Genomic DNA, 20,955 nt, shown 5'->3' on the forward strand with positions numbered 1-20,955 from the left:
CCTCAGTAGACAAAAATCAGGCATGTCATTACCGCGTCATACTTAACGCAGCCTAAACGAACTACGTTTAGTGCGAAATTTTGTGGACAGACAAGCCAGTGTGCTCTGTGTACAACGTTACTGAGCATTTGCATCACGCATCATGCGGCTGCTGCCCTCACTAGTCAGAGACAGAAATATCTGATAGTCGCCCTACGCTGGCGACGTGACTCGAGCTTAAGAGCTTTGGGACATTCCCGGCCCTCGGAGAAGAGCCACCGGCGCGTTGTCTGTTTCGAAAACGTTGCTGGTGTTCCTGAGGTATGCAGGCCTTAACGAAACTTTGTGAATAGATTTATTGCGTATGTGCCGTTTTTGTGTTTATGTGATTACTGTGCATACCATAGTTATTTCAGGCGATCAGCCACGCTGACATATCCAGCTTTTTTTTTTATTTATTTAAAGTCGATCCGTCTATCTCTTAGACTTCGTGAGCGACGCTTACGAATGAAAACAGAAGCTTTCAACTTGAAATTAAACAGATATCTAAATAAATATTGAGAAAAGATCTATAGGTATACGGCAAGCTTACGGAGCAGAGAACAAGTAATCCGTGGTACGTTGGAGAAAAAAAAAACGAAAGACAAAAAAAATAAAGCCGTCAAACCGGAAAGCTTGCGGCCATTCGATATTGACATTCTACCACCTACTTACCACGGCATCATGCGGCTGGAGCTACTTAACTGTCTATTAGTTTGAACAGAACACAGTGTATTAAAAAAAAAGAATACTGCCTGGTATTTTCTCGTCATTTTCTGTACAACGAGGGTTCAGGCAGGCGCAAGTAAACTGAAATTTGTGAGCACACAAGGACGTCATTAGTGTCTCATTTAAACGCGACGTCACGCTTGCGCTGAGCAGACGGGTGACTGATTACAAGGCTACTTACTCCCATAAGAAACTTAGAACGCCGTAAAGATGTGGGACCAAGAAAGTGGCCCACAACATAAGCGCTCATTTTGCCATTTTATTCGTCCCTCGTCTTTACTGCGCCCTGTTTCTTAAGAGAGTTGAATACCAGCTAACCAACCTTTCCATCCTATTGCAAGGCTATTTAGTCACATCCGTTTCCTCTGGTGTAACCTATAACGGTGTGCAAATAAATTGGCATTTACGAAAGTTAGACGAAATAACTGATAAAAGAGACAGTTGGTATTGATTCAGTGTAAGAACAGTAGCGTTTTTTTTTTTAGCGCCTGTGAATTGTTCTTCTTTTGTCCCTGAATACGTTGGGCTGCGTTAGTATATCGAATAATTCCCGGAAGTGACACTGTAGAGCTACGATACGATCCCAGTTCAACCCCGCCAAAGCAATTGGCAGAAGTGAAGTTAAAATAAAAATTAAGCTGAAGCAAAGTGAAATGATTACCGTTAAGTAATGTGATAATTGGAGCACCCGAGTAAACAGCTCACAAGAAGAACACCAGACAGAGAAGTGAAACGTCAGCGCTGGCTTCAAACTTGAAAGTTGTTGGAAATCAGCCAGTCGCAAGTTTGAAATCAGCGCTGTGCTCGCGCTTTTCCGTTCTCGTTGACTTGCGCGCGCTGTTTGATGTCTTGGCCATGGATTAGCCTACCAACTCCTCAAAGCTGCACTTTGTGCCAAGAACAGTGCCAAGAACAGTGCTCGTGACCGCGCTCGAAAAACTGGACAATCGCCCTTTTACAGAGGAAAAAGCTCTAGGACACTGGTCCAGACGGGCTTCGGCACTCAAGGCCTTATGGGCTTTGCTGAAGTTTTTAAGGGCATGCGAATTGTGCGATCGCCTTTGAGTGTTGTATCGCGTACTATCGCGTTACTGCGTGAATTTTCCGATTTACCATCTTTTTTTTCTCATCTTCTTCTTCTTTCTCCTTTTATTCCCTTTACCCCTTTCCCCAGCACAGGGTAGCCAGCCGGTACTTACACTGGCTAACCTCCCTGTCTTTCCTCCTATTTGTCTCTCCTCCTCCTCCTCAAAGCTGCAACACATCTACGATAATTCAGCCTTCCGGCTTGACTCGATGAGCTGTCCGCTGCGGCATTGGAGACCAGCAATGTTCAATATTTACAGCTACATCTACGGACATGAACATGGCCGCGCATTGCGCCACGCTAAGAACAACCTAATAGAATCACCAAGGAAAGAAAAGCCGCCGAATAAAAATTGAAACCAGCATAGTTGCGGCGGTAGTCTTAGCGAGTGTAATGAGGAAATCGATTTTTTTTTCAAAGGGGGTAGTTGGTTTCAGTTGCCAACGCTGTAGCCCGCCGATCTCACATGAGCTGCTAACTTGTGAGAGCTGCGCGTCAAGTTTAAAATTTCGTGACCAGTTTCTTTTTCCGTAGGGGTATTAGCTACATAGGTGCGATGTGCGTTAGGAAGCACAGGTGTTGTAGTGTTACATTTAATATCGTGTATAGTCTGTTTTCTGACTTATTATTCTTTATAGGTTATGACCCTATTGATGCGATGAAGGTGTTGTAATTTTATTTGTACGAGCTGTTTGTGAAATGCTGTGCAATGGTGCACTATTTTTCATTATTATATAATTTTCTGTATAGGTGCAAGATCATGTGGGCTTCTTTTATTACCACATTGTTAAAAAAACGTAGCAGGCCCATTGAGCGTTGTGCAGTTTGGTGGTTAGGGCGGGTTTTGGCACATTGTCAGGCATTTAGTTGCCTATTTGCCACCCCTTCCCACGCAACCGCCCTGTAAAATTCTTTTGTACGTCTGAATGAGTGAATGGATAAACATTTTCTTCTTCTAAAACGATAAAAAAGAACAGAAGAAAACAATGGAAATCATGCACTCTCCTCAGTGATCAATTCTTGGACCTTGACCGTTTCCGGATATTGCAAGGAGTGTATAATGAGCTATGCGGTTTTATTTTTTAATCTTTTTTTAAACTACGCTGTTCCTTTTTTCTTCCTTCTTGTTCTTTTTCTTGTTCGCTGGTGTTCAGTGTACCTAGCCTTAAAGTACTGAGAGAGTACGGGTTTGCACTTGATGTAGCTGTTCAGCATCACGCTCAAGCGTGACATTACGTCATCCACTGTTAGTTTCGTTCTTTTTCATGTACATCAGTATTTTTCTTTTTTTGAGTAATTCTCATCACTAATAGCGCTTGGCTCACAAGTGAGAGAGAGCGAGAGAGAAGGATGCATAGAAAGGCAGGGAGGTTAACCAGAGGCAGTTTCGGTTGGCTACCCTGCACGGGGGGAAGGGTGAAGGGGGATAAAAAGAGAATTGCAAGTAACGTTAAGCACATGCCCCCATCCAACCTTCCCCCTTTCCCCCAGCTAAATCTGTCGAACTGGTCCTGGTGAAGATAGCGCGGAAAGAAAAAGAAAGAGCTGACCTGTCGATGTAGGTTATAGTTGGGCGTCGTCAGTAGAAGTGTAGCCTGTCAATTCACGTTTTGTGATGTGAGGTGCGTGACCTCGCTCATGGTGACAGGGTATACAGGGGTGAATCTCCGTCAAGCTGCCACCGAGGTGAAGCGCTGCTGAGCATCGTGACACGACGGAGCCCATGAGGTTGTTCATTGATGGCGGGACCAGCTGACAACCAGCTCTCTCGAGTTGCCTGTAACTGTCACGATGCCGGCAAGTAATCGTAGGTTGCGGCGGACGTTCACTAAACAGGAGCGGGAAAGCCTCCGCGGAGATTGAAATAGCGGCAATGTTTTGCACGGCAGAACGCTGCGGTAGCCGGGGGACTGATAGCGGTGCGGAAATGAAAGCGGTGAGACCGAGAAGCGTGAAAATAAGTAGCAGCATTATTTTCCTTTCTTCCTTTCTTTCTTTCTTTCTTTCTTTCTTTCTTTCTTTCTTTCTTTCTTTCTTTCTTTTCATTGCTTTGTTTCTCTCTTTCTAACTCTTTATTTCTTTGCGCTGCTTGTGTTAGAAAAAATATATATTTTTAGCTTCTTCTAATGAAATTGTGGAAAAGAAAAGTCCGACGCTGACTCCAGAAATGGAAAATATGTCTGTATTCATATTCACATTAATAAACAAATTACTACAACGCAAACTACAAACAATTATTACACCACTACTATACAAACAATTATTACAACGCATCAACTTTTCAGCTTGTTGTTATGACGTTGTTGTTAATGCTGTTACGACGTACAACCCGCAAGGACGTTCAAATGAACGGACAAAACAAAAATAAATACTGGGGTTTCACGTGACGAAATCTCGGCTTGATTATGGGGCACGCTGTAGTGGGGGACTCCGGACTAATTTTGATCTTCAGTTTGTTTCACGTGCACCTAAATATAAGTAAACTATAGCGCTGTTGTAGTTTACTTATATTTAGGTGCACGTAAAACAAACTCAAGATGATCAAAATTAGTCCAGAGTCCCCCACTACAGCGTGCCTCATAATCAAGCCGAGATTTCGTCACGTGAAACCCCAGTATTTCTTTTTGTTTTGAAAGAGACGGGATTGGACAAGCGGCTGTGACAGTGATATCACGTACCACGCCAGATTGATGGACTCTAACGGACGATGTGCTCTCTCTCTCCCTTCCCCATCTTTCATCGCCCTCATCCCTCTCCCATGTGTAGGGTAGCAAACCGGTTAAGCTAAACTGGTTAACCTCCCTGCCTTTCCTTCTCCACTTTTTCCTTCCTTCCTATAGCTTTGTTGTATATTGGGTGTGTTGGTATTTCATCTTGGATAACATATTAGCTCAGGCTAAAATAAGGGCAGATGTATACTGCGCATCGTGCTGTCTATACATCTCCCCTCTGTCCTTGTTCGCCAGCACTAAGATGTCACATATAGACCAGCGTTCTTACATTTCGCTCCCTACTGAAATGCGGCCGCCGCGAGCGGGATCGAACCCGCTTCCCTAGCAGCGCGGTGACATAGCCACTAAGCTATCGCGAAGTGGTAATTGACAGACGAAGCCATGCTCGCAGTATACTTGAAATTATAGCTGAAGGAATGACAAAAGGCTGTAGCGTCGATTGGTGGTGTTCGACGTCTCGAAACAACGTAGACGATATGATCCACGCTGTAACAGAGAGTTCTGCACGATTGATTTGGCCGTCTGTAGCTGTTTAACGTGCGCCCGAAGCACGGCACGTGAGGTCACGCTCTTGCATTTCGCATCCATCGGAATGCGGCTGCTGCAACCGGCAATCACAGCCGCGGCTTCGGGCTCACCTGTAGAACACCAGCTATCTGTTAAGTCGCTTGACGGGTTATTCAGAGGTAACATTATAAAACGTATAGTTGACATGGTGGCAAGGCTAATAGGCAAAGAACACTGAACGGAAACGATCGACCTATTCTAACCGGGTGTCTCGAGGGCCAAAGCTGGATTATCATATGTCACGTGCAGTTTTATGACAAGATCATATCAAAGTGTAGTTCTGTATAGCAACTCCTTCTCTGTACGAAAGTAGTTTCCGATCAGGGGCGGACACTCCATGAAAACAATATAGCTGCGTCCATCACTCAAGTGCACAAATTATAAGGTTCATCTGTCCAATACTATCTGCTCCAGAAGTTTCTATACGATGTGAGGCATTGCGCTTTACAAGTCTAGCGATGTGCAATGAGATAAGGCAAGGACACAATGACCTGTTCTTCAGTTCAGCCTGTTGTCTTTTTTTCTTTCTTTTTAGTATGAAGGTTTAAACTTTACATTAAGGTGTCAAATGACATGTAAACTTGTACAAACATTTCAGTTACACAAACAAGCACATGTATGTGATATATACGTAATTTGATTCATGCGAAAAAAAAATATGTTGCGGTAATGAGTGGTCAAACAACAAGGTGCGATGAAGCAGTGGCTTACCTCTACGGGAATACGGTGCCGACCGGCTTCGGAATCTGCGAAGGTGAAAGAAAACAGCGTGTGAGGATATTTGCGTCTGAAGATGTAGAGATAAAGCTCGACATTGTGTGTTAACAGCACATGAATTTATATTACTTATACATTAATTTCTCTTCAATTGATTACACTAACCACGCAGCTTCAAATATACTCCGTTAGCTGTTTCCCGTTGCATCTTGTCCGTTTGTTGCGTCTTCATTGGCTTTCAAAACGTACATCTGAAGGAGCGGCCAGCACTTTTGATTAATCCCAGCAACTTGAATCCAAACAGATAGAACGAGGGCGAACGCAAAACATAGCGCGAGCTCCAAAGCGCAACGGCTGCTTTCCATTTCTCCAAAAATACAGACCCGCATAGCGGACGTTAATCTGTTGCTGGTCCTTTGTTTTGTTGTTGGAAGTCGGATGTATAGGTGATGACATAGTTGTCGCAGATACCCACTCATATCACTTGTTCGTTCGTGTAATGGTAAGTACGCTTATTGTATAAAATTTCTGAAGCACGGTTTGGCTAAAGAATGCCTTCACACTCATGCTTTATTTGTATAGCGCTATAATCCGTCGTCATCAGCAACATTAAAGCGTCGAAGTTGCGAATTAAGGTGAAGTACACAAAATACGCAAAATACATTTTCGAAGTCACAGTCACAAAACTTACAGTCACAGTTGTTTATAGCGGACACTCATAATTCTATCGCTAGAACTTCAGACTGTTTATGGAAAACCATGGGTCTGCTGCTGCGGTTATATGTATTATTTGCAGACGCGCTGATTGAAATAAAGGAACACAGTACCTCATACTGCGCGCATAGCTATGTCTACTTGTAATGTCCACTTTATACGGTACTTGCTTCAAAGCCGTTATTTCTTGCGCAATGTGTAGCAATTTTCATGGACACTCCCAGTTCAAATATTGCAACCTTCCGGGTGAAAAATACGCAAAACAAAAATATCAGCACCGTAAACTTACGCAATCATGCTGCAGGACAGACTGACACAAAATTATTCTATGGCAAAGAATTACGAGCTTTTTTTTATTTCTTCATTTCTTTTGAGCCATATGACGCGCAGACTTCGATCTCCGGCACATCACCCTGTGACCCAGCCGCTCTAGACGACTACCGGTCAGTTCGCTAGGTCGCGTGTCCTAACAGGGTGACCCCCTTCCAGAGTTCGGCGGGACGCAAAGCTGTGAGTGGTCGGTGACTAAGAGCGTAAACACGACGACGAAGGCGTATAGTGGCTCGCCTCATAGCTGCCTCGCACATCACCATCCCGCGACACTGATGACCCTTCGATGACGTTGATTAGCCACGCCGGTGGCGCCTTTGTACTCGCAACTGACGGACGCTCCGCCGGAGATGCGCATCGGCAGGAAAGGTTGACGGCTCGAGTCAAGTTGCGCAACGAGCAAGAGGTGCGACGGTGCGCTTTCTGCAAAAGCTATCGCGCCGAGAACCGTACTTATAACGCCTACCACAATGCAAGCTGCTGCTCAAGCTTCGTTGGCATGGAACAGAAGAAAACTTTTCTCTACAGCGACGCTATAAAGACACACTTTACGGTGGAATTATGTCAGCAACAAAGACGCCGTGCAGAAAGCTTCAAATAATAGGGAGTTTTGTAGATATAGCGTTCCCAAGAGCGGCATTGCGTACCCGAAAATTAAAAATAAGAAAAGAATTGGTGAAATCTCGGGGCTTTACGTTGGGAAACGCCGATCTGATCGTGAGGCACGTCGTAGTTGGGGACTCCGAATTAATTTTTGACCACCTTTAATGTGCGTGCACTTAATTTTAAGTACACGACCGTTTTGGCATTGCACCCCCATCAATATGCGGCCGCCACCGCCACCGCCGTGGTCGAACCCGCGACCTCGACCTTGCCAGTGCAACGCCATAGTTGGTCCTAAAGGCCAGACTCCTTTGCATACGCAATTCGCGTTCTTTCGTACACTTTACTCACAGCGTTCTATAACTTTATAGCTCTGATTCTAATATATTCAGGAAAATATTGATGATCATTCTCTGAGTAAATAGTACTAGAACGCCGTCCCTACCAATCATTGGCTCAGAAGGCAGTGAAGGCACTTTCGTGCTTTCTGAGAACGTCTGGTTTGTACGCGCTGCTTTGACTAGTACTGTATGTCTCTATAACCCCCCCCACTCTCTCTCTCACTCCGTTCTCTTCCCCTTCTCCCAGCGTAGGGTAGCCAGCCGGATTCTTGACTGGTTAACATACCTGCCTTCCTTATATCCCCCCCCCTCTCTCTCTCACTATAGGTCCTCTGTTACCAAAACTCGCTGCATACATGCTTTATGTTGATATTTCGTTCGCGTCCAGAGACGCTGCGTAGGAAGACACGGAGGAACATTTCTAGAGAGGTCAGGAATGACTTGCCAAAGACTTTGCCGGTTAGACAAAAAGAAAAGTCAATTTGTTAGGATATAGACGGATAGGCAAAAAGCAAGTTTCCTCAGCAAGTGCACGGGTTCGTTCGGCCCATAATCGAGGTGCATAGCAGCACTACCGCATATACCAGCCTGCTCCGGCAGACTGCCGGGCTTCGCGGGGTAAACAGTTCCATTCGGCGAGCGTGTACTGTACATACGCGGCTTGTGTGCTCGGATATGACGCAAATGGGTTAACGAGTAAAAAAGACCCGCCGGCCACTGTGTGGGAAACGAGCCACGGACCGGCAGGCATATGCGGCGCCGATCGGCCCGGCCAGACCGACCCGCCGGAGAGAAAATAATTTCGCAATCCTACGCTGCTCAACTTGATCGGCAGTGCGCGCGGCGGCGGCGGTTGCAAAAGGGAAGCGTTTAAACTCTCGCCTTCTGTTCGCCAAATCGTCTCTTATAAGCGAGCCGCGCTGCCGCAGTCAAGCAGGCACACGCGTATACCCACGCGAACTGGCGGCATAAAGAACACTGTGGCGGAACGCGGAGAGCGCACGCTCGAGCACGATTCCTGTCAGGATGAACGGATCTCGCATTGGGGGTGGTCAACGTCGGAGCCGTCTCTTGCGCTCCCTCCTTCCTCGACCCGAGGCAGGGGCTGACTGCTCTGACGTTTGCCGCGTGTTTGGACGAGTCGTGACTGCTTTGGCTTTCCTTTGCGGAGTGTGAGGAGCGATCGGTGTCTGCCTTTCAGTTTGTTCTGGGATTTTCCTGCTTTGTTTACTGAGCCGCCTTACATGCATGCACAATACCTCACATCTCGCCCAGATCTCTCCGCCAAAAACCACACACTTTATTCCAGACTTCTTTCTTTCTTTCTTTTTTTTTTCTTTCTTTCTTTCCGCAGTGACGGTTTAATTCGGCTAGAATACACAAACCCTCGCCGAGGAGCAGGAGAACGAGACAAGAAGCTATAAAGAAACCTGCCTGTATAGGGCCGTGCGCGTGCTACGCCTGCTGCTACATTTTGACGCCAAACGTCGTGATACCTATACACCGATGTACAGAAAATAAATAATAAAAAAAGAGTAAAGAAACAAAACAACGCCGGGAAGGGGTGCGCCGAAAGGTTTCTGGCAGATTGTGAAACGAAGCGCGACGAAGTCAGCTAGTGGGTGAATTTGATCCGCCATATAGATTTCGCCGGCGTTTGGCTGGTCGCTCCGAGAATACACGGCGTGAGTACACACGCCCACCGTGGCGTGCTCGATCGAGATACCGCGTTACACCGGCGCTCGTTGCCTGGCGCAGGCAGTGGCCGCAGCAACCACCCTTGAAAACTGTCATATTGGGAAGCACGGTGAGAGAGAGAGAGAGAGAGAGAGAGAGAGAGAGAGAGAGAGAGAGAGAGGGGGGGGGGGGGGGAAGGCAGGGGGGCCAACCAGACGAGCCCCCGGTTTGCTACCCTACACTGAGGTGGGGGAAAGGGGAATAGAAAGAGGAAACGATGGAGAGACTGAGCACTGAGTGCGTACGGGAGGATGCACAGGGACACTGAATGACTGACGTACTAAGAGGTCCAGTCCATTAGCTATGCGCAACCTAAGCATTAACTTGTAAACCGAAGAGTTGCGTAAACACAACCTTCACTTGAGAATTCGTTACTTTGGGTCGCTGTTGTTCGAACGGATTTAGTCTCACATTTCGTTTGCCCTCTTTTGTCATCAAGGATTGACGAATGAAAGAGTGGTCCTGAAACCTTAAGTGTTAGCCCATGAGGCCATTCTCCCCAAGGCAAGCCAGAAATGTCAACGATTCCGTTGACGGCGTATAGCATCCAACGAGCGGCGTTCACTCTCGAAATGCGTGAATCATGCTTTCGCAAGTGCCGAACGAAGCCGCGCTTGATGTTCAGCCAATGCCTTTTTTTTTATTGACTGCCAAAACGCATAACCCTGTCTTTCGAGATCTCCGGCATGTGCTGAAAATATCGGAGACTCATTAGAACATAATGCTCGTACATACGCGTGAAAAGAACGCCAATCGCGGCTTATCTGCCCTCGTGATCTCTCAAGCATTGACTTCTGCTAATTTCTCCTTTTTTTTCAAATCAGCGCTTCGCGTAACTACGGAAGCCATCGTTTTATTATTGTCATTATCTTTGTTTTCGAAAGATAAGCCGAATTCCCGGCCGCACCGAACATGCAATAATAATGAGGGTCGTACCCGTCCGCAACGGCCGACCACGTCATTGTCCTTCCGTACACGATCCGCTTTACCACACGACTGCGCCGGGCTCTCTAAGCGAAGTCAACGATCTTCACGCCTCGTCGCCGGCGGCAGGCCCCCGAGTCGCGCACACCGACGGGGCGCGTCGCAATCCAGGGCGGTGTCGCATGATCGATGCCTAATTGGCTTCGTCCGCCGCCGATCCCTTTCGATCGGTCAAGTCGTGTCGCACTAGCGGCGTTCCAGCGCCTACCGCAAAACATGCCACGCTGCTGTCTCATCGTCGTCGTCGTCTCGGCTTAAGCGTTGACGAGAAGCCCAGCCGAGCCGTGTCGAGCCGCACCAGAGCTAGCTGCCACTGCGCGATCCTTATCCGTTTCAACGTAGGGGCCGGTAGCATACAATTCGTCGCCCGCGTGGTCTTACGCAGAACGCCCCCGTTCACGTTCGCGGCCAGCCATATCGAGCCTGCCAGCGACCGCCGTTTCGTAGTCAATTACTCTTCCGACCAACGAGCCCCGCAAGAGCGAAGTGGATTATCGGATTACTGATTTGGATTGGATTCCGACACCGCTCCCTTTGCGGTCCCTCGTCAACTCATTTCGGAAGTAGCGAGAGCACTATAGGGTGGAGCTCGACGGTGCGGTTTGCGCATTCGTGGCACGCCGGGAGCAACTGGCGATGGCGGAATTCACGAAGCGCCGGCGAATCGCGCGACGCCAACGAGTTGCGAAAGGAACGGTCCTTCTTTCCCGGCCTCCGCGCAATATCGTAGTAGGCATTTCTTATAGCCAAACAATGTCGCCTCCACTGGGGCCGGTAATCACGATGAATTCATTACGTTGACTCGAGTTCGATTCGAAGATTTTCACGCTTGTTATCTGCATAAGGAACGCGTGTAGATCGAGTGGTGAATAGTATGTGCGAAGATGGCGCTGAGTAAGAGTCACAGTAGCGATTCCGGAGTGATCGCAAAGTTTCGAGCGGCCCGACAATGTGCGTACTAATGTGGCCACACGAGTCTGGCGAAAAACCTAATGATTGTTCAGCCCGTCACTATAAGCCGCGCCCTTGTCTTGCTGCCGACAACACTATGCAACAATAAGCGTCAGATGTCTACCAATCTCATTAGTGTAAGCGCGAAGGCAGGCAGTTCATATCAAGAAGCGACAATGCCGTAGGCTGGCAGAGGTTACTTTAAACGAAAAAAAGAAGTCATCGTCAAGTTATTGTAAACGGCGGTACTGTAAGGCCCCGCGGCTCAAGGCTAACACTTCGACTATTCAGAAGGAGGCACGTGAGTTTACAGGTGGCCTCCTTGCCAAAATTTCATCGAACTCAATTTCCTGCTCAACTTCTGCGATGTGAAGAGAACAGAAGTGTTGAACATGACATGGCTGAAGGTCCATCTGTGTGCCCAGATGCCCAGGAGGCCTTGATATGCTACACACAACACACATACATATATATATATATATATATATATACGCGTAAATGGATCATGGAGACACACATGCCTAAGGAAACGTCTTCTTTTTCTTCTAAACTACTGTTTTGTCAGCATTGAATCGTATTTTAATTGATCCACAAAAGACGCACAGTCAAGAAATAATGCGTTACGAGCATTTCTGCAGTTCAAAAAAATTGAATAAATATAAAAGACCCGTAGCCATGAGTTCTGCGCATTGCTTATCTGACTCACGTTGCCTCATTATTTTCGTGGTAAACTACGACGACAACTGCTGCGATTCGAAGACAGCCTTACTGCATAGTTAGTAGAGGTCTCTATCGATCATACTCATAGACCACGTTTACGCGCTAAATAAAGAAGGTCACTGCACGCTTTATATACGGATCAATAGATAATGACATGAGCGGTAACTTTATACATTGCGAGGCACAATTGTGAGTACAAAAAAAGAAATTGAAACGTATAATTATAATTTCTTTCGAAAGCAGCTCCTTGCCTCTTTCCTCGGATTTCAGAAAAAGAAAAGAAAGAGAGAGGAAAACACAGTGAGGCAACTCTACGACGGGGGCACGAACGCGTATATCATCATCCCTCAAAAAAATCTTAACCTGGCGTCATAATACGATCGCGGGCGAAGGCATAGAACCCGCTTCTGTCTATTTCTCCGGGAACTCAAGAGCACAATGGCAGCACGATGAATTATTAATTAATCGCACCCAACCCTCTTTCCTTCCGCAGTAACGCATGCTGTTCGGAGAGAATCGACTGATGGGTAAAAAAAAATACGAAAAAGAAAGGAAGGAAGAAGCAAGAAAGAAACACGTAGACACTTCATGATCGAATTACGCCTGCCACGGGGCGACGCGGGAGGTATAGGGCACACACACACACACACGCAGCTCAGTGTCTTCGATGGACGCGCTCTTCAATCACTTTCAATACTCGCCCAGTTTTTTTTCTCTCTTTCTTTTTTCCCTCACCGCGTACCTAGCGCTCTGCCCATCCCTCTTTCCCAAATCCACCCCTCTCTCGTAAAGTGTACTTGTTCTTTTCTTACGTCCTCTCACGACGACGACTACGACGACGGGCAGCTCGTTTTCTGCACAGTTTGCTCGGTTTTGCTTCTTTTTCACGCCGCCGCCGCCACGGGCGCTCACGACGTGGCCCCGGCGCAAGCCGAACGCACGCCGCCTGCGTGGCCCGGCGGTGGTGGTACGCGTCAGAACGCAGCCTACATTTTTGAGGCAGAGGCCGGCTGCCGCCGGAGTTTTTAAGGGGCCGACTCACGGTGCGCCGATCAGATCACGCTGAAAAGACGGCAAACACACACACACACACGCGGAGAGCGAAAAGAAAGAACGAAAGAACTGCCAGTGCCGCGGTGAAGAGAAATAGAGCAACCGGCGGCTTGTTCTTTCGTTCTCGGTACACGTGGAGAGTTTGCCAGGTCGTAACCCTGTAAAAGCGACGCTAAAGAAACGTATCGCTTTCTCGGGCACGCGACGCATGCAGCCACCGTAGAGGTATACTTTTTGTCACCGCGAATGATTTCGAGTGCAGTTGACGGAACGTGTTGCCGGAGTACAAGGTGCCGGTCGTCGTGGTTGGTGACAGATGCGGAGGAGATGTTCGATCTACTCCTGATATTCGCAACTGTCTAAAGACGATACGTCACTTGTTCCCACCAGGAACGAATGGCTGTTTGGGAATGCCACATTCGGCCTCTTTGTAAATGCTTGAATTAGCTATAATATGCAGACTAATATGCAGACCACCTATAATATAGGTGGTCCCGGTACGGCACTGCAGTTCCTGAAGTCGACAGACCTCAGTGAGTGACTGAAGTTTCGAAGTGCACCTCTGGAAGAAGCGACGCCATCAGCTGTTTTTTAATGCTTTCGTTGTTTGCTTTTCATCTCCTAACCCTCCTTCTCCTATGTAGGCTAGAAAACCAGACGTGCGTCTGGCTGACACTCCTGCCCCTGCTTTACTTTACTAAAGAAACGTTAAGAAAACGCGAAAGAAGAGAAAATGTAAGAATGGTGTACGATTGTCGATTGGGTAACAACTCGTTTGTCGCTGTTAGCCTACGCTTCTATTTTTTCCTTGAATTGTGATTTTGTCAATGAGGCAACTTTGTTTGTACATTTACGCTGTTGTAGTTCGGCTGTTCCAGGTACTGCGGGAAATTCGCTTTTTTTTTTCCTTGCGCCCGTTCGTATTTGCTTTCTGTTAACTATGTGTAGACGGTCACGACTCGACATCTTGACATTGAGACCCTCTTCTGCATACTCGGTTCTTGTAGTCACGTTTTGTGAACTCGTAAAAAGAAAAAGAAAAAAATAAGTTCCATCTTGAAGCTTAAAACTGCGTAACAAATTGCACATGCATTATGAGAGGATAGATGTCTCCAATAAAAAGTTGTTTATTGTATACCCGATGTTTCGGAGACAGCTGGGTTCCTTCTTCAGGGTGACGATGGACAGTAGCATGCCGGTGGGCAACAGCTGCTGTACGTCGTCACTTCTGAAGAAATAGCCGAACTGGTCTCGAAACTTTGGGTACAATAGAAAAGCTTTGGCTGGAGACAATGTAAATCCTCTCTTGTATTAACGCAACCAAACGAGGGTTGTGTCAAAATATACACACCAGTGATTGCGATGAACTAAAAACAACCAACGAAGTATTGTAGCAAAAGACATGACAGTCGGTCGAAGAAAAGCAGGCATACATTTGTGTGAAAGTTAAATCAGGATTTGCTAGCGTATGGATCATATCAAACTCTCTCGCCGCACAGGTTCGGCGAGAAAAGATGACTCATTAGCGGAAAAAGCGCGGCGACAGCATGACGTGGTTTCAGTTGCGTGCTGTGCTTGACATTGCTAGTAAAATAAGTTTTGGTGGAGTATATAAACGTGTCTAGGAGTCGGGGTACTCTTAGAAAGAGAGAGATAAGGGGAAAGGAAGAGCGGTTAACCACGTTGCCCTGTTGACTATTCCTGATGTTCTTGCAGGTCACGAGCCTTAACAAGACTTTGTAAATATCTCTATAGTGTGTGCGACTATGTGCGGTAAAGTGTTTATCACTTTACATCTCATAATTATCACCCGGCACCTGGAGTAGCATGTCAGGCGAGTAGCCAGGCTAAGATCTCCATCATATCATTAAAGCTTGTTTCTCTCTCTGTTGACTATTCTGCTTTCGAGGAAGAGGAAAAGGGGATTAAAATATAAGAGAGAAAAAAAAGGGGGCGTAGTTTCACACTATCCACCGACGCACACACAATGAAGCGTTCATCATTCAGTTCGTCGCGTGCGGTCATACAGGCTAGTGTTACGTTTCGCCTACAACGCGCGGTAATGCCGGCGCGGATGCAACGGACGCCGGGGCTTCGTTCAAAGCGACGGACATTTTGGCCCGTGCGACGCCGCCGCAACGCCTCCCCGCCAAGCGTGTCCAGGCGTGTTTCAGTGCCACGTGTCTTCGTGTGTGCGTGTGTGTGTGTGTGCCCACGCTTGTCAAAGCGCGGCAGCCGGGGAGCGGAGCTCCCCAAGTGAGGAGCCAGCAGGTTTGTCCGTCGGCGGGTTGGCGATGCGTCACTACACTCGGCTCACCATGTCTCTCGGCTCGACCGTGCGCGCCGTCGTGGGCTCATGCTCCGCCGTCGCGTGGGCTCTTCCCGTGACCTTCCTTCTGACCCGCGACGCCGAGAGTATAAGAGCAGCTGCCCCCGGACGCCAGGAGAGAGGCTCCGATTTGTACTGTTGAGTTACGTGCTCTCCCGTCTCTCCACTTCGGTCGACCTGACCGGCCGCTCTTTTGCTATGTTAGAATAAACAAGTTGTTCTGTTACCAGTCTTCTCTTGCTTTGCCGGGACCTTCGGATGCTTCCAGTGCCCCAGGCCGCCAGGCCAACGCTACCCTTGGGGCTTGCGACCCATTGGCAATAACGGGCGTCAGCACCGAGACCCCAACAACTGGTGGCAGCGGTGAGATCGCGACAACGGAGGCCAGCAGCGAAGAGATGCGGTTGACTGTATGCTGAGCAGCTCAACGACCATCCGGGAGCAGTGCAACGAGCCCTGTGTGATGACTGGTTGCCTGCAGCGGAACGACTGCGCGGAATTCTTGGCTGCGAGGTTTGGTGAGTGCGGGACTTTCTTTTTCTGAGTTTTGCCAGGCTTTTGTTAGTGTCAGAAACAGAGCTGGTAATTGTGGTTGTCGTTGCTGCCGGGTTAGTTTGCGGCAAGACAATAGTAGGCAGTAGAGAAAGCAGCATTCAGAGCAGCCATGGATTTGAAGTCGTTGCGCAAACCGAAATTGCTGGAGCTTGCGAGAGAGTTGGGTCTGGATGTCTCAGACAAACTCAGAAAACCAGAACTGCTAAGGGCTATTCTTGAGTTAGAAGCTGAGGATGACGAGCTGTCGGAATGCCTTGAGACCATTGAGGAGAGGGAGACGGCAAAAAGACAGGAGCGCGAACTTAAAGAACAGAAAGAGAGACAGGAGCGTGAACTTAAAGAACAGAAAGAGAAAGATGAGCGTGAACGAAAAGAACAGAAAGAAAAAGAAGAGCGCGAACACGCTTTGGAAATGAAGCGTCTCGAGTTAGAGATGGAACACGCTCGTAATGGAAGTCAGGCACACGGTGCAGGAGAACGAGTATTGTTCAAAATGACTGACCTGATGCGGCCGTTTAAGCTTGGAGAGGACATTGGTTTGTTCCTGGTTAACTTTGAGCGAACGTGCGAGAAGCAGGGGTTCTCTCGGGAAACGTGGCCACAGCGCTTGCTCACTTTGTTACCCGGCGAAGCGGCCGACGTAGTCGCTCGCTTGGAGAGAGAGGAGGCAGAGGATTTCGACAAAGTGAAATCGAGTCTGCTAAAAAAGTACCGGCTGTCAGCGGAGGCGTTCCGTCGGAAGTTTCGGGAAAATGAGAAAGGCAAAAGTGAGTCATATACAGAGTTTGCGTACAGGCTTATGTCAAACATGCAGGAGTGGCTCAAAGAAGAGAAAGCGTTTGGTGACCACGAGAAAGTTCTGCAGTGTTTCGGGCTAGAACAGTTTTATAGTCGGTTACCTGAGAACGTGCGGTACTGGGTCTTGGATAGGCCAGACGTTAGTACGGTGGCTAGAGCCGCTGAGTTAGCCGAGGAGTTTGTGACGCGTCGGGCTCGCGGAGCTAAGGACGGTCAAAAGGGTGAATTTGGCTCCAAGTTTGAGAGGCCGAAGTTCACACCCATGAGAGCAAAGGGGGATACACGTAGTGCGGATGCGAGTGAAAGCAGTCCGACCGAACGTACGGAGACGGCGGCAACCGAAGCCGAACGCAGAAAGCGGTTCGAGACGAGGCAAACGCGCGTTTGTTATACGTGCCAGAAGCCGGGTCACTTTTCGGCGCAGTGTCCAGAAACAAAAACAAAAGTCGTGTTTTTGTCTTTATGCAGCACTGACGAGAACATGAAGCTTCTCGAGCCTTACATGCGAGACCTCCTCGTGAACGGGAAAGAGTGCCGAGTGCTTCGCGATTCCGCAGCTACAATGGATGTAGTTCACCCCTCTTACGTAGAACCCAATATGTTCACGGGCGAGTGCGCATGGATCAAGCAAGCAGTGGAAGCTCATAGCGTGTGTCTGCCGGTAGCAAAAGTGCTTATTGAAGGACCTTTCGGAGCACTTGAGACGGAGGCCGCAGTGTCATCTATGCTGCCCCCCCAGTACCCGTACCTATTTTCGAACAGGTCCGATCACCTCCTGCGCGAGAAGGGGCTTTTGTTTGGTGAGGCTAGCGTTCAGGCCTTAACCAGATCGAAGGTTCGGGAGCTCGCTGCAAAGGCGGTAGTTGCGGGGCCGACGTTGTTGAACGATGAGAAAGGGTCAGAGGCGCAGCAAGCTGGTATTCAGAGCACGCCCGAACGGAATAAAATTGAGCCTGTAGCGTTAAAGGCACCAGATACCGGAGAGGAAATTCCCGATGCGGGAAAGTTAGAAGAGCTTCCGGTCGAGCTTCCGGGACTAGGCTCAGTGACGAACAGGAAAGACACCGATCAAGTCATTAGTGACTTAATAAGTAAAGCATCGCTGTCGCCTGAGCAGAAAACCGAACTACACCAGCTCTTACAAGAGTTTCAAGGTCTGTTCTCTGAGAGGCCTGGTAGGACTCCTGTCCTTACTCATGACATAGAACTTACCTCCCCAGAGCCAGTACGATCCAAGGCGTACCGGGTGTCACCCCGCCAGAGCGATATTATAGAGGCTAGTAGGTATGCGGCGTTCATTTCACCAATGGGGACATTCCGTCCTAAAGTTTTGAGTTTTGGTTTGAAGAACGCGCCATACTGCTTTTCAAGCCTCATGGATAAAGTGTTGCGGGGACAGCAAGAATTCGCTTTACCGTATCTAGACGACGTAGCGATATTCTCCGCATCCTGGCCTGAGCATATGGCCCACTTGCGGGCAGTGCTAACCCGCCTGCGCGATGCGGGCTTGACAGTCAAGGCTCCCAAGTGCCAGTTAGCACAGGCCGAGGTTGTCTACCTCGGACACGTGATTGGTCGGGGTCGTCGCCGCCCCTCTGAAATAAAGGTGGCCGCTGTGCGAGACTTCCCGCAACCGCGCACGAAGACCGATATTCGGTCGTTCTTAGGTGTCGCCGGCTACTATCAGAGGTACATCCCCAGGTACTCTGATATCGCGGCTCCCTTGACGGATGCTCTAAGAAAGACAGAGCCGCAAACAGTCGTCTGGGATGAGACAAAGGAAAGAGCTTTTAGCGCCCTAAAGAGCGCCCTAACAAGCCAGCCTGTGCTACGATCGCCCGACTACACAAAAGGGTTCGTTGTTCAGTGTGATGCTAGTGAGCGAGGCATGGGCGTTGTACTGTGCCAACGGGAAAATGGAGAAGTAGAACACCCCGTCCTGTATGCTAGTCGTAAGCTGACGAGTCGTGAGCAGGCGTATAGCGCCACCGAGAAAGAGTGTGCGTGTATCGTGTGGGCCGTTCAGAAATTGTCATGTTACCTAGCTGGCTCGAGGTTTATCATTGAGACGGATCACTGCCCTCTCCAATGGCTGCAGACCATCTCTCCCAAAAATGGCCGCCTCCTGCGCTGGAGCCTCGCTTTGCAACAATATTCCTTTGAGGTGCGTTACAAAAAGGGGAGTCTCAACGGTAACGCCGATGGCTTAAGTCGAAGCCCCTAACGTGGGAATCAGCCTCAAAATTGCTTGTTACTGATGTTTTTCTTCCTGAGGCAGGATTTTTAACCTATTGCTTTTGTGTAGGGTTTCAAAGTGATGATGTGCTTTCTAGTGCAATTTTCCGATTTGTGGACGCGTTCTGAGTGCTGCTAAACTACTGTAAGAAACTAGGCAGCAGTATAAAAGGGGAAAGAGCCTGGCAGGGCTTAGTGAGGGTTGTGCCGTGCTTGCTGACTGAGCGGTTGACTTTCGGCGTGGTTCTAACGCTTGCCGGAAACGAGAACAAAAATGTCAACTCTCCCGAAGTCACTTTGCAGTGTCCTGTGTGCACCTGAACGTGAGAACGAGGCCTTCTCTGTGCGCTGCGCTCAAGAAACGCCCAAGGACGCCCAACTTCGGTTATGAGCATCATCGAGCGACATCCCTCCGGACAGCGGATGCAGTCCCCTGACCATCGGGATCTCCTTCCCCCGGCGGGGCGGTCTGTTACGTTTCGCCTACAACGCGCGGTAATGCCGGCGCGGATGCAACGGACGCCGGGGCTTCGTTCAAAGCGACGGACATTTTGGCCCGTGCGACGCCGCCGCAACGCCTCCCCGCCAAGCGTGTCCAGGCGTGTTTCAGTGCCACGTGTCTTCGTGTGTGCGTGTGTGTGTGTGTGCCCACGCTTGTCAAAGCGCGGCAGCCGGGGAGCGGAGCTCCCCAAGTGAGGAGCCAGCAGGTTTGTCCGTCGGCGGGTTGGCGATGCGTCACTACACTCGGCTCACCATGTCTCTCGGCTCGACCGTGCGCGCCGTCGTGGGCTCATGCTCCGCCGTCGCGTGGGCTCTTCCCGTGACCTTCCTTCTGACCCGCGACGCCGAGAGTATAAGAGCAGCTGCCCCCGGACGCCAGGAGAGAGGCTCCGATTTGTACTGTTGAGTTACGTGCTCTCCCGTCTCTCCACTTCGGTCGACCTGACCGGCCGCTCTTTTGCTATGTTAGAATAAACAAGTTGTTCTGTTACCAGTCTTCTCTTGCTTTGCCGGGACCTTCGGATGCTTCCAGTGCCCCAGGCCGCCAGGCCAACGCTACCCTTGGGGCTTGCGACCCATTGGCAATAACGGGCGTCAGCACCGAGACCCCAACACTAGTGAATTTTGTGAAACGCAGCATAGGCTTTTGTGGCTTTGCTCATTGCGAACGCACGAGGCGACGGTCCCAGAATACGCTATTCTGTAAAGGGCGTGTCATCTTGCTATCATAAAGTAAGTTCAGCCGCAATGCCGAATTACGCTGCTGCAATAGCAAAGCAGCCACGTTTATCGCTCTAGGCGACTCGGCAAGACATAGAAGGGTCAAAAAAGAAAACAAAAGAAGAAAAAAAGATAGAAAGCCGGAATAATTTACAGAACCGACACGCTGGGACGTCGTGGATTCTGATATCGTGTTCTTGATTTTAGTTATTTGCTCGTCACTAATTAAGGTCTATATTGCATTCCAAAGGAACGTAAGGCTCAATACGAACAATTGCCGCAAACATTTATTCTCGAAAACCCCTTTGTCTTCTTGCAGCACAGGGTAGCCAATCGGACACTTTCTTTTTAAAATAAATAAATAAATAAATAAATAAATAAATAATGTTTAAAAGGCTATAGCAAGTTTCCGAGACTCCGATTCTACTGGCTTAGGTGACTTGGCAAAGAACCGCGCAAGAGCGAAACGGGTCAAGGAACTCCCAAAATGCGGGCTTTATGTTCTTCGAGTGCTACAGGTAGACCCGCGGAACG

The 20,955-nt window shown here is 48.7% G+C and overlaps 1 protein-coding gene across 1 annotated transcript in view; it reads right to left on the reverse strand.

The window, feature by feature from the left end:
• Nucleotides 1–20,955, reverse strand: part of LOC126522739 (uncharacterized) — a 193,648-nt gene that overhangs the window by 93,079 nt on the left and 79,614 nt on the right. The window contains exon 2 of the mRNA XM_050171526.3: nucleotides 5,845–5,879. Coding sequence (XP_050027483.1) covers nucleotides 5,845–5,879 — 35 coding nt within the window. The remainder of the gene's footprint in view (nucleotides 1–5,844; nucleotides 5,880–20,955) is intronic.

The sequence above is a fragment of the Dermacentor andersoni genome, chromosome 6, assembly GCF_023375885.2.
Source record: "Dermacentor andersoni chromosome 6, qqDerAnde1_hic_scaffold, whole genome shotgun sequence".
In the NCBI taxonomy this organism is placed as follows: domain Eukaryota; kingdom Metazoa; phylum Arthropoda; class Arachnida; order Ixodida; family Ixodidae; genus Dermacentor; species Dermacentor andersoni.